Consider the following 14242-nt stretch of genomic DNA (forward strand, 5'->3'; position numbering starts at 1 on the left):
TGGTTCTGCTCGGATTCCGAAGGGAAACTCAATCTTGTCACTTTCTCCTTTGTTTCTTAAGATCATGGTGAGTCGCAACTCAAGTCCTACTCGTCTCAACTCTTCTTTTACTTCTCGTTCTAGTCCAACTGCTAATGAAATTGACGAGGAATGATAGTGCAGAAGAGGGTTTCGTAGCTTTTGAAACAAGAATGATGTTTGCCAGACCGAAAGAGTTTTTTCTACATCCTCTCGATTATCAAAAACTAATCTTCTTATTATTTCTTGACCAACTGGTCTATTGATGGCCTGGAGAGCCAGAGTTAAATGTTCTTCTTCTTCTCCATCAGCGAAAGTAAAAGACAGGATGCGATGATCCACTCAATTACACAAAATCCAGTATTGGGACCTTTGTGGGTCAAACAAGTGGGGTTGAGCTCTAGTCCCGTAATAGGACTGACATCCTAAAATGTAAAATATTTGCTACCATATTTCATTTAGTTTGGAATATTTGTCAAAAGATAACCAGAATTATTACCAGGTATAGATTGGTGAATAAGTCCATCGTTCGTTTCCTGAATTTTCATATTTTAAACTTAATTGGCCTGAAACACGAGCCACAGGTTGTCCTTTTGGAGCAGCCTCTTTCCAGACCAAATACCGAGAAGATTCTCCGACCTGTATTCCTTCTTCACCAGCTCGTTTGACCATGTCGACAACAATTTCTTCTTCGGCTATAGAAAGTACAGTATTCACTGCAGTGATCATTGGCTCTGGAGAGACCCGACCGAGGTCACGGTAAAAAGGCTCATCATCATCGGTTGGCAATTCATTTCGAGCAATTTTATAAAATGTGGACACCACGCCACAATCTATTAATCAACATTATTTGATTTTATATTTTGAGTTTACAATTGAACGTTTTATAGCATATTATTATTATAAATACTCACCATCCACATTGTTCTTCACAAAAAAATTGCCATCGTTGCCCAGTCTAATTTTCTTCATCACCCGATAGAAATCTGGAGATTGGTCACGGACGACGATCTCTTGTCGATGAGGTGGAATGTCAATAATGACGTCTAAATTCTCGTCCATTGTTATTATTATGTATTAATCAATTAATTTAAACAAACGAACTCCTAAAATAATAGATTATTGAGAGCGCGGGTGTTATTTCCTTGAATCCACTAAATTTTGCTCTCTTCTCAGGTTATGCCAAGGTCATGAAAACATTGTTCAACTCCACAACGTCTATCATGATTAGGTAAAGTTTACTATATATAAAACATTGTATCATTTTGTAGTTCTGACCGAATTTGATGACAATATTTTTATAATCATTCAGGCGCACGCGTACATTGTCCTTGAGGTAATTAAATCTTTACTTATTTTAATTCATATCAAAACAGTATCATAAAAGATTTTGCATACAAGATGATATTACAAACAGTATAACTAGATAAAATAACAAGCGATAATTTAACCTTTTTTCCGTGCAGCTTTTGAAAGGAGGCGAGTTGCTGGATCGAATTCGTCAGAAGGAGCGGTTTACAGAAGATGAAGCCAGTCAAATAATGCGAAAACTAGTGCGTGCTGTTCATTTTATGCATTCCAAAGGAATTGTTCATCGGGATTTGAAACCAGAGGTTAGATCACAATTGCACCGTTGCATAGATTCATAACTTTAATATTTTGATTTTTTTTAATTCAGAATCTCCTGTTCGTCGACGAAAGTGAGGATTCAGAAATCAAAATCGTAGATTTTGGAAGGTATTTACACGAGATATATATGTTTAAATTTAATTATTCAAGATTATTCAAATCTACTGAGAAGGATACTATGAAAACTCCTTGCTTCACACTCCACTACGCTGCTCCTGAAGTACTTCGGCAGGCCATGAATCAAAATGACGAAGGATATGGTTCTAGTTGTGATATTTGGTCACTTGGTGTAATATTGGTAAGAAGCAATAACGATAAATTAGCTACTAAATATAACTACTAAGCATATTTATTTACAGTAAAAAATAAACATGTACTTTAAAATTTTAAACTGTATTTTGAATTTATAGTACACAATGTTGTCGGGAAGAGCCCCATTTCAAGCTCGCAGTCGAGAAGAGACCGCTGCAGCAATCATGGCTCGCATAAAAGGAGGTCAATTTGATTTTAATGGTACAGAATGGCAACATGTATCTCCTCAAGCAAAAAATGTAACAAAAGGTAAGCTAAGTAGATATGCATACTCGGTTGGTTTTTAACGTTTTACTTGTTCCATAATTTTTTTTAAAATTAAGTACTAAATAAACTTGTCACTTGTAGGAATGCTTACTGTGGAACCCGCAAAACGACTGAGAATGGAAGACTTACTAGATAACTTATGGCTGGAAGGAGGAATGGGTGGTTTGTTGGCTACTCCCAGTATTTTAATTAAAAGCCAACGTGGTGCTGAAACGGCAGGTAAAATGTTTATGCAATTAAATATTTGGGGACAATTATTAATGATGATAAATTTTCAGTTGGGAAAACGTTCAATGCCTTTCATATGGCTCAAAAAGAAGGCTTCCGTTTACAGGTAATCTGATTTATTTAAAACACCAGACAATTATTTTGTGATTTTTAATTAATGAAATTTTGCGATTTATTTATATCAGGATATCGCATCCTCAAAATCACAACTGGCTCAAAGACGAAAAATTAAAAAATCGACAGACGGACGATCATCATCTTCCAGTAATTTTTCATCTGCTTCGTCCTTGTCAGGTATTCACAATAACTATTATACACAGGTACTTAAATGTCAAGAGAGTTTAGTTTCTAATTTAAAATGTTTTGTAGGAGGCTCATGTGTGATCAGTAAAGGATCCAATGTGTCATCCTCTTTGTCAAAGAGAAGTTCTAATGAGCAAGAAGGTCCTAACTTTTTCAGCTTTGGTGAAGCCCGTGTTCAAGAATTCCTCAATTCAATTCAAGAAGAAGAGTTCAAAAAGAATATTTCCTCATTGCCCGAACGTAATAGCTTTAGTTCTAATTTCCACTCTTCCACATCATTTTCCGGAAGTAGCGTTTCTTCCATTTCCAACATAAGTTCAGCCCGTGCTAGCAATATCCATTCCCGAAGCAAGCATCCAGGACCACCCCCTTTGACGCCTGTCTCCACTTTCTCATTTCCTCAAAACTCGACTGACTCGACCAAAAAAGTGCGAACTACTCCGCCCACCTTGGTGGCTATTCAGCCGACGGTGCCCGCTACTCAGACTGTACCTGTGGAAGTTGAACTTCCTCAAACGAAAACACTCGTCACTCGAACAACGATACCATTAACTGGGACGTCATTTCTGCCCACCTTCAAATTTGAGCCTATAATGACGAGAGCCAGAAAACGAAGAATAGATGACCAAGGTGGAAGGAAAACAGACTTAAAAAGTGCCTACATAAACCCCCCAATTGCTGGAGATTCCTTGAAACCTGTCGATTTGGCACTTCCTGCTCGTGTGCGTCAACAACAACAAACGGAACCAATCTCTGAATCGATTGATGAATTCCATCATCGTCGTCCAAACATCGGTACATCACCCAGTAATAATTTTACTGGAAATGAAGGTCCAACTCAAAAATATAAACGCAAGCGAATGAAGAATCTGTGATACATGTGTAATCTTAAATCACAATTTATCCAAGCTATCAACGTTGTGTTAAATCAGAATGTTGCATTATTAATGCTACTGATTACCTCGTAACTGTATCCGTGTCTTAATACTTACATATACGCATATATATTAATCAATTTAAATGAATCTAATCTTTGAGTATTCTCGTCTCCTCCAATAATTTGTTAATAGCAAGTTATACACATACATTATTATGCAAGATCAAGTATTCTCAACTGATAATTAGTTGCAAGGTGATCCATATGAATATCGAAGCGAGAGTATCAGAAATTCGTATACTTTGAATATTGAAGAATTCATGAGGTGGGACGCTAAAAACGTGTTTGCATATACATAATTATGTATTGATAGATCTTCTTAACTTGTCGTCACTGGTGCTGTAAAAGGAGATGCGATCAGTTCTCCAACTTTGCAGACTCTTCAAGTCTTGATCGTACTATTAGTAATAATTATTATTCAAATCGATAGATATATTTTATAACAATTCCGAAATATTTACAAATATATGTTTGTTTTATTGAGAGATTTATAATCATTGGTGAATAGATATTTTATTATTATTTATCTAGAATTATACATTAGCATCTTATTATGAATCTATGCCCACTTATGTACTAATGTGAGTATTACTATAAATGAATATTTAACAGGTTGTACCTTATACATATATCAGTGTCAAGTAGGAATCGTGTACTGAAAAGAATTTTTTTTCTCGAAATTATTCTTCTGGGCCACTAACTGTAGATACGGTCTCAACTCCTTGAAACATTTTTGTCAACACATTCTTTAAATTACACGTGAAACGAAACAGAGCTGTTTTTGCAAGCAAGAATTTTTTTAGTACTGTTTAACACAACACCACATTGGCTACAAAGTTTGCAAATACAACACGTCCGCGTTTAAGTAACCCTTCCATCCAATTTGGAAGAAAAGAAGTCTGTCGCTACGCTAGTCAACCGTCGGAAACCACAAAAGTTACAAAAAACAGAGATAGAAAATATACTACATACATATATCACTCCGAAAAATAAATAGATTGAAAATCTACTTCAATAAACCAGAAGAATCATGTATCACATAGAAGTATCATAATTCTGGTCAGGATATTCATGACATTTTGACCAAACCCAAACCACAAACCCATCATCGGGATTTGAGATATGAGGTAGAAAAAAGAAGTATGTATGCGTGTCCAACACGAGTGAAGAGTCAAACAAATGTCTCAATTTCTTTAAAAATAATCATAAAAAAATATGTGATTAGATCGGATGCGTCACAATAACCCTCTCGATTCACTCAAAGAAAGGAAGAAAGAGGCAATTCGTTTGTATCCGCTGACTAACAAGGGAACCATTCATGCAGAGAACTTCAACATCGTGGATTGTTAAAAATAAATGAGGACTGCTGATGATGCGAAAGAGAGAAAAAGCGTCCGCATGCACTATTAAGAGGAAATTATTTTCTCCAAAGAATTGAATCACTCAAATGAAAAGATATAATAATTGAAATGGGTACAATTCTTGTAGGCAATTTTCAAAATGTGGTTTCCTCTCCTTCTTTACAATTTCCTCCCTACATAAAAATAACTAGAGATGCATATAAATTTCTGATAAAACTATATATTTAGTTATGTACGTTACAGGCTCCCACTAAAGACTACATAGTCTAATAATTGCATCACAATCTCTTACTCGCCTATAATGGGAATGGTAAGAAAAAGGATCGTATTTTGTCGAAGACGCAAAAATGAAATGATTGACAATGTAACAATAACATTCACACCGTAATTTGTAAACATTTGGAGGGTAGTTTCATCTTTGTTGCTGTTTCCGTGAGGCTATACAAGGTTTCAGATTTCAAGAATAGATAATATCCTATTACACCACAGCGTATACACTTTTTAGTATTCAACATAAATGTTTGCCGTACATAACGTAAAGTGCAGTCTGGAATTTCGAAGCAAAGTACAACTAATGTGTGCTAATGTGTAAATTTGACCACCAGGAATTCGTATGTTCTCACGAGTTCTTGTCAACAGCATAATACTTAATTATTCATGAATATAGGGTCGAAATGTCGTTCTAATTATGACGATACTTCGCAGTTGTTTTTTTAAATATATAAATGAAAAAAAGAATTAAGGATATCAAACTCAAGGCGAGTTGTTCCTTTCGATCAATTTTTCTAACTAAAACCTCTGACCAGAGATAAAATCTTGCAGGCGGGCATTATTATTAAACAAATTTCACACATAAATTTTCAAGTGATGCTACTGCACGTCTTACTTATATGTAAGTGCCCACCATCGTTCGATAAAGACCTGCATATGTTTCTCACCTTTGCTTGCATCGTCTGACAACATATTTGCCCACTGTAAATCAAAAGCCAAGTATGCAATTCAGTATCTAAATAAATTTCTTGTTAAAAGAATTAAAACTTTGGATGTCGTGCCTGCTGGCAAAATATAATTTGGATAATCAAATTATCTGGATGCATTGTATGAATTTAGTTGACAAACACTGATTCTTTTAAGAAATGTTTATAATGCGAAGGTCAATTGCTACGGTATTTCATAACTTCTAGTAACACGAGGCGAAGGAGGCAGGTGTCCAAACATCGTTTCTTGATTGAACACAGGGTGGTAACAAACTAACTCTAATAATAACAAATATACTTTTAATTTTACATACAAAAGAAGCAGTAGAAGGACCAATCCGTCACAAAATTCTTCAGGTTGACTTGCATTCACGATAGGATGTACCTATAATCTTACGACTTACTCTGTGTGCATGTTGTGCAATAGTCAGATTCAAACAGAGATCTCACCGTTCAGGTGATGTAAAAGAAACTTTAGAGTCACAGGTGCATCACGAGCTTCTTTTTCATCCCAATTAGTCTCCGTCCATGTTCCTTTTGTGAGCAGGATTCTTTCAATTATCCTCAGACGTTTATTTATTTGTTGACACAAATTTTTTATCTATTCGTCTGAATTTCGAAATGTCCATTTCATATGAATAGCTAATTATAAACTGATGAAAGTGGAAAAAATGTCACTGTTTCATGTAAACTGTGTCACCCCAATTGAATCACGAATTCTGATTTGTGCAAAGAAACAGTTAAACAATAAAACTCATTATCCTGATTTACTTGCATTTATGCTAACTATTTGGACAACTTCATATCGATCGTGCCGAAGCTACATACATAGAGCAAATTAAAGTTTGCTAGCCAGTAATCACATATTTTTAACTGTTTAATGTTGTTAATATTGCAGTAAATATACGAATCGAATATATGTATGTGACAATTTGTTTTTGCATTTCGCCATTCTCAATGCATGCATAAATAAGTACACACTATTTGCAAGTTAAAATAGGAGCAGGGGCGATGCGAATAAAATATTTAATATCTTACCTCAAACCACCAATTTCACTGGACGAGAAGTTAATGCGTCCTGGGCTTGAAAGTCTGATGCCGTAACTTGACACTCCCACTCCCCATCATCATACTCCAAAGCTGAATTCATCACCCGCAAACTGCAGTCTCCAGTATCGGGATTTCCAGCCCATTCATATTTGCCTGAATTTCATATTGAAAATTTCAAATTGGCTAGCGGATAATTATAAACTGAAAAAATTAAAAATTAAGTCTTACTCGGGTAGATTCCAACCGGCTGAAAATAATTAAAATATATTTTTTATAAATAAGAAAACATACAGGTTAAAAGTAAATGTGGTACATAAAAAAATAAGTATTGTATCTGCAATATTTAAATGGCGTATTTTTTATGGTTGATATGAAAAACTAAGTGAGCATCGCATCATCCATGCACAACTGCTAACTTGCGTTCTCTTGAAATAATGGCAGGCAGAATCTGAAATGAAGCAGGTGGATGGATACAAATTTCCATTTTGAAGTAAAATGGGCCAGCAGAGAGAGCTCCGCATACATAGGAGAGAGATCCAATTCAGGGATGAAATATGCATGCATAAATATGATACAAATGTGGGACGAAAATCTTGGGCAAGATCTGCCGTGCATTTATTCTGGTTACGGTGAAAGGCTCATTGAGGGAATACACCAACTCCCTTCATAGTTCCCTACGTGGAATTTACAATAGCTAATGCACGCTTCCCCCAAGTCTACCACTTCCACGACGACGACCTATCATTTCCAGTTCGCTTCCTGGTCCAACAACCCACAACATCAATTAGCTTGCAAACACGGAGGCCAGTTTATAAGTGCACGATTCGTACATGAGTGGGAGTTTTGGAATTGGAGGAACAAGGAGTCACGTTTAATTATTAAAAAGAAAAACTTTAACAGAATAGTCGGAGCTAAACTACACGTGTGGGACGTCATCACCTTAGATAACCTCACTTTAGCCTTTTAGATATGCCAAATTACATGGAGCACTCGAGGTTAACCCGAGCATATAAATGGTGGTTGGGGTTTGACCTCCGTTTGGAAAAGCGATTCATATATTACGCCGTGTACTTGGGTAACAGCTTCGTGTTATTACATTGTATATATAGGGTCACACAACTTTAGAAATTGGAGGCACTCATTTTGTGGATCTACTGACTAGCTAGATATGTTTTTGCGGAAAGCATAAAAAGATAGAAACAAAAAAGATTTTAACTAAATTCTAAGCGTGATACCCTAGTGACCTCATTTTCTTAAACTAAATTAACCTATGTAACAGTATTATTAAAATGGAAAAATGGAATTTTGCAACATTCTCCAGAGATGAAAAGGATGACAATATGCAAATATAATGGGATAACCTGGGATCTACAACTTTTCCTCTTTTTTTTCTTTTTGTGTCTATCGTTGACCTTCAATACCCGTCTTGTACACACCACCCCCCGCTGGGACAACTGATCAAGGGAAGGTCACCCTACTAGATGCGAGTAAAACACCCGTCTTACCATGCAGTGGGCAAATTGTTCCCGCAGTAGCGACAAACAGCCCTATTCCGCATGGCGTTTTAAGTGCCGGGTTGCTTTTCAAACTGGATCCGGCAGGGAGTGTATTGGTAACTTTTGTCTCGGACGTAAATACAAGAGCGGAAATGCGTGGCGTGTTCCAAGCTGCAGAAGCGGGCAGTAATTCGCCGGGCAAGTTTACTCCACTGAACCCGGATGATTATGGGGGACCGGTCCCACTTGCGGTGGTACAGGGAAGTTTGTTGGGCGAGGTGAGTAACTGATTTTAAACTATTGATATGTAATTATTAATTTGGTTCCACACATTAGGCTAATTTTACAAAAATTCACGGAACTATGAGTCCACCAGCCTCAAAAGATCAACCTGCTTCATTTCTCGCTGATCCTCCTGGATCAATTCCAGCCTCTGTATACTTGGATGTAGCCCCAACAACGGCATATCCTGGCGTTTGGATGCCCAACAATCCCCCGACGTTTACACCACTCGACCTGACCGCATTTCCCGCTGGGGATAATCATGGCAAGATCCTTCTCTCGAACGGATCACATGCTTTGACGGGCAGTTTACATAATGCAGGATCTGGAGGCTCACTCACTTTTACGGAAGATTCGCCAAATACGGTGAAGGGTGAGACGTCTACATATTTATTTATTTATGTAACTGGAATTTATGCGGTTATATTGGAAATTACATATCCATCTTACGTGCAGCCACCTACTTTATGGACGAATCTTCCACCCCGATACAAGGCATGTACACTACTGGACAGCCCTGTTCATTTTTACCAACAACGGCCAGTGACCTGCCACCAAGTCCAGGACATGGTCAAATTGTTCCTCAAGGAGGCGTCGCAACACTGGGACGAATAGAACCACCATCAAGTCCAGGCGGTGGACCGACGATATTTTATCCCGACCCGCCAGGCTCTGCACCTGCAACTTTTACAGCAGATAGGACGACTGCAGGATTTAAGGGAGTGTACACCCCACCCAGTCAATCAGGAATTGCGGGACAATTTAGTCCAATTAGCAAGGCGTACGTTCCAACTGCGGAAGTTCATGGAAGAGTGACGCCTATAGCGGGACAAGCTGTGATGGGATTCTTATCTCCGGCAGCAGCAGCGGGTACGGCATCATTTATGGTGAGATATACATGTTTTTGTAGTGTGGGAACACATATTTGATATCGTGCTATGTGATAATTCTGTTATCAAAGGCCGACACGCCAACCACTTTTACGCCGGATGCCAATCCACAAAACAAAATCCAAGGAGTCCTCTCGAAAGGAAATGTATTCATTCCGGATGTCGTATTTCAAGTTCCGAGCACTCCCTCGCCAGGTATTCTCTCAACCCAAGGTTCCCCCTCGCAACACGGCCTTCTTCAGCCACCCACCCCACCTCTGTCCACTTGTGGATTCACGCCAGACCCTGCGGGCCTCGTGTCGGGAAAGTTGTCGCCATTTTCTTCCCCATCAAGTCGAATTGCTGGCCTTATGACGGCAGGAGAACCGCTCCAATTCAGAGCTTACAATCCACTCGAAATGCAAGAAGGGTCCGCCACGTTTACTCCCGACAGTCCTGTTGGGGCTACACCACAGAGCGGAAGTCTCAGCTGTGCTGATCCGTCAAAAGTTTTGTGCAGTTTCAAGCCCATCAAAGCTGGCTCTATTCCAGATACTTATATTTCGCAAAAATATGTCCATGTCACATAGTAAATGCTTCTATTTAGGAATGCTGTCAATTTTCTCGGCGGACGACCCTCTCCCTGGCACTCTCTCCTTGGAAGGGACCAAAGGCTCGTTCACCCTCGATAATCCAGCCCATGCCAAACTGTTTCCTCCACAAGGCGGAACTGCCTCATTTATTGTGACGACAATTACCACAATTATAACGCGAACCATCACCGTCGTAAAAATTACGTCTGTGACGACGACCATCGTGACCTTTTCCTTAGTGCCAGTTGCGCCAACTTCAACCAAGGCAGCGATAACGGGTTCGTCCGGGTTATCACTGCAGGGCACGTTACAACTTCCCTCTTATCCGGGTGCGGAAGCCTCTTTCACTCCGAGTGGAGGTGACGCGTCCAAGATTAAGGAACCTGTGAGGATTGTCGCTACGCTAGAAGGTGGCTGTCCTCCGATTTCCGGAACAATTTTCCTAGCACTTCTTGGACAGAGTTCGGTTACCTTTATCCCGGACATGAGTCCACCAATGCAAGCCATGTTTTACCCAGCAACGTCACCCACAGCTTTTATTAGGGGGACTTACACAGAACCGACAGCTGCGGATGGTGCCGGTAGCTTTTCCCTACTTCCAGGAGACGCTTCAAAAGTTTCAAGCACGCCTACTTTAGGAACTTTAGTGAAAATGAGTGGATCGGATGGCGACGGAATTCTTGGAGTGTTTATTCCAGGAGATTCGTCAGGTGTTGCGTTGTTTAAACCGGACGTAAGCCAACGTCAAGGTGGAGGAATTGCAGGGTCAGGAGGAATTGCAACGCCTGCAAGCGGATCTGGTGCTCAGCAAGGTATATAGCAATATTTTGGACGTGTCGAAAATAATGAAAATAATGAAAATTACGTAATAATTTCGCTAGCCCAATTAATCATCACTTCTTCCGGGGTAAAGATATCTGGAACTGCGATCGTGTCCTCTTCGTCTACCAGATTCCATCCTTTAGAGGCAGCCGCTCTTAGTCAGTTATCATCCGAGGGTAGCGGCGTTATCACCGTGGCTGACGGGAAGCCGTTAAAGTGCACAGTACAGAAGCCTCCACCAGGACAACCCTTTGCACTGGTGAAGATATTAACGCCAGATAGTGGCTTCATTACAGGTAAGATATTTAATAATTTTGCAGATTTAGATTATGTATCTAATTAATGTATTTATTTAAATATTTACGTAGCCTCGTTCGTACCGGATAATAACCCAACGAAAAAAATTTCTGGTACATTTTACATTGAAGGCAGCCAATTTATTCCAGACAAAGTAAGCCGTTGTACACTTTGAATGCTCAAATTCGAAAGTAGAGCCAACTAACGGTAATTTAATATTTTCCACATAGGAGTTCACAGAAGAAGAATATTCAGAGATTACACAAGGAAAAATAACTTTTCCTTCTGGAGGTGGGGATCCGATTCCAGGGAAAATAATGCCTTCGATACCTGGCAAACCAGCAGTTTTCACTCCCGATCCGAAGCCACCAACGCCAGCCGTATTCCACTTTAATGATCTCACCGTTTCTGGCATTTGGGAGGAATCTACTACCTTGGGAAGTCCAGGGGTGTTCAAAATTGATGAAACTGAAGGGAAAAAGTTGAGAGGAGTCACGACGGATGGACTTCTCTTGGTGAACAATTCGGTTCCACTGAAAGGAAAAATGGTAAACTTTTTGTTTTGGGTTATTAGATGGATAATTGCCCATATTTTATTAATTAATTGTTATGCAGCAACCGTACAACGGACCTGGTCATGAACCTGCTCATTTTCTCCCAGATTCTACTATAACGGAGGGAAGTGGTCCTGGATATTTCTACCCGTCTGGGCAATCTCATCTCGCCATTACGGGGACGTCTAAAGTAGCAGCAGCACCAGGGTGAGTAATGCCGAGTTAATTAAATACTTCATAACTTGGATATCGTATTATTCTATTTGTATGTCCAGATCTCCAGGAAATTTTGTTCCTAATCGATGGGCTGATTTGGCCACGATCGCCTCAGTATCGGGATCAACTCCAGGCAAGTTGTTCCATTCTAAAAACATACGATGGTCACCGTATCAATAAATATTTTATATCGCACCATATTTTTTCTAGGTGTTTTTGTCCCAACTACGCCAAACGGTAAGCCAATCGTGGTAATGATGACTTTGTCTAGCGCGACGCAAACAGCCTCATTTGTGATGGTGACGTCTACAACACGGATAACTAGTGAGATCATATACTTTGTCTTAAATAATTATTTATCTAGTTATGCCGGTGACTATGTATATGGAAAGCTTGATATTTTTCTTAGCCACCATCACGACGACAACGGTAACAACAACGACTCTTTCGGGCTGGTTTACTCTGCCACAATTGTCCCAAGGGAGTGGCATTTTCCATCCGACGGAAGGAAGTCTTGATGGGTTAACGCCAGGAGGAACAATTCGAGCATCGCTGACGCTGTCCCAGCTAACAAATGCGAAACCGAAAGAGTGCACCCTGCAAATTCCGACATCTCCGCTCGAGCCGATTACTGTCACGATGGACCCAATGCCACCCATGGCGGCCTCCTTCATCCCGATTGATAACCCAACGTTGAAAATTCCTGGCACATGTGGCGAACCGTGGGGTTCATCGAGCCCGATACCATTTCAACCGTCACCACAAGCAACGATGCCAACTGGTGGTACGGCAGGGTGGGTAGTGTTGAGTAATTTTTTTCACTGGTATTTTTCGAATATCAAAATTTCATAAGAGAATATATAAATTTAAATGTTGGCAGAAAATTTGCACATTATAAAGTATGTTTGTAAGAGTATGCAATTTAATGGTTTCTCAGCAAACATTGTTATGATTTTTTATATGTGATTTTGAAAAGTAAACCCAAATGACTACGGAAGTTAATTTGTGACTCTGAAATTCAGCGATTAATATTTACGAAACCCTTCCATTCTATGGTCTGTACATTAAAATTAAAGCCAATTTTGCACAACTTTCTGTTCAGAATTGGCTTTAACTAAAATGTCCCTACCATATATATTATGGTGAATTAAATTAATTAGTAGGCAGAAATAAGGGTTTACTATACTAAATATGAAAAACTATAATAGAAGATCCCGTTAATAAAAATGATGAAAACTAAAAATAATATGCTTCTGAATTAAAAAATAGTGCATGAGACCGGGATAAGAATTTTTAGTGTTACTTTATCTTGATGACGGAGGGACGTGAAGAAATTTTGGGTCGTTTTGCTAGTTGATCTGCCAATATTTGTGTCCATGACGTAACTTGTGGATCGGCCATGACCATGTGGACGCAATGTTGTCCTGAGAATGTTGTCCTGAGAATGGGATGATGGACATGAAATGTTGATCCATATTCTTCGTGTCTCCAGCAACTGAATTTAAAAAAAGACATGATATTTTACATAACAAAAAAAAGCCACCAAATATTAATTATGAACATGAACCTATCGGTCATTAGTTGAGGTGAACCGTCAATATTTATAGCTTCTCATTTCATTATCACAATGAGGTGGGATGGCTGGAAAAACGTCTGTAATTGAGACGGATTTCCATATAATTTTATGTTAAATTTATTAATTTATAAATTATAATCAGGTAAAGTATCGCCTAGATATTCCTTCTAAGACATTTTAAGAATTATCGCATTTCGGTTGGGTTCAAATTGTAGCTTTACAAGTCTATTTATTTATTTCCCATAAAACTTCTTTCTGCTATTTAATGAGATCAGAAACAGTCCTGTTAAATTGCACCGTTGCAAACTATTTTAACCCTTTCTTAAACACATAAATCGGATTTATGTACGGATTTATTAAATCCGTACGTACTTCTTAATTCTTATAAAAATATATCTTCTAATTCCTAAAAAATCAGGAAATGATAATGAAAACGTTTCTCAAAACCGCATACA

The 14242-nt window shown here is 38.7% G+C and overlaps 1 protein-coding gene across 1 annotated transcript; it reads left to right on the forward strand.

Moving 5' to 3' along the window:
• Positions 1 to 1057: 1057 nt before the first annotated feature.
• On the forward strand, positions 1058 to 5033 carry LOC110857418 (ribosomal protein S6 kinase alpha-5). Its single transcript, XM_035857897.1, has 9 exons — positions 1058 to 1081; positions 1137 to 1194; positions 1290 to 1354; positions 1485 to 1631; positions 1697 to 1945; positions 2058 to 2208; positions 2308 to 2560; positions 2640 to 2748; positions 2824 to 5033. The coding sequence occupies exons 1-9, from the start codon at positions 1058 to 1060 to the stop codon at positions 2836 to 2838; spliced, it is 1071 nt and encodes a 356-aa protein (XP_035713790.1). The 3' UTR covers positions 2839 to 5033.
• The last annotated feature ends 9209 nt before the right edge of the window (positions 5034 to 14242 follow it).

The sequence above is a fragment of the Folsomia candida genome, unplaced genomic scaffold, assembly GCF_002217175.1.
Source record: "Folsomia candida strain VU population unplaced genomic scaffold, ASM221717v1 Fcan01_Sc018, whole genome shotgun sequence".
Classification (NCBI taxonomy): Eukaryota; Metazoa; Arthropoda; class Collembola; order Entomobryomorpha; family Isotomidae; genus Folsomia; species Folsomia candida.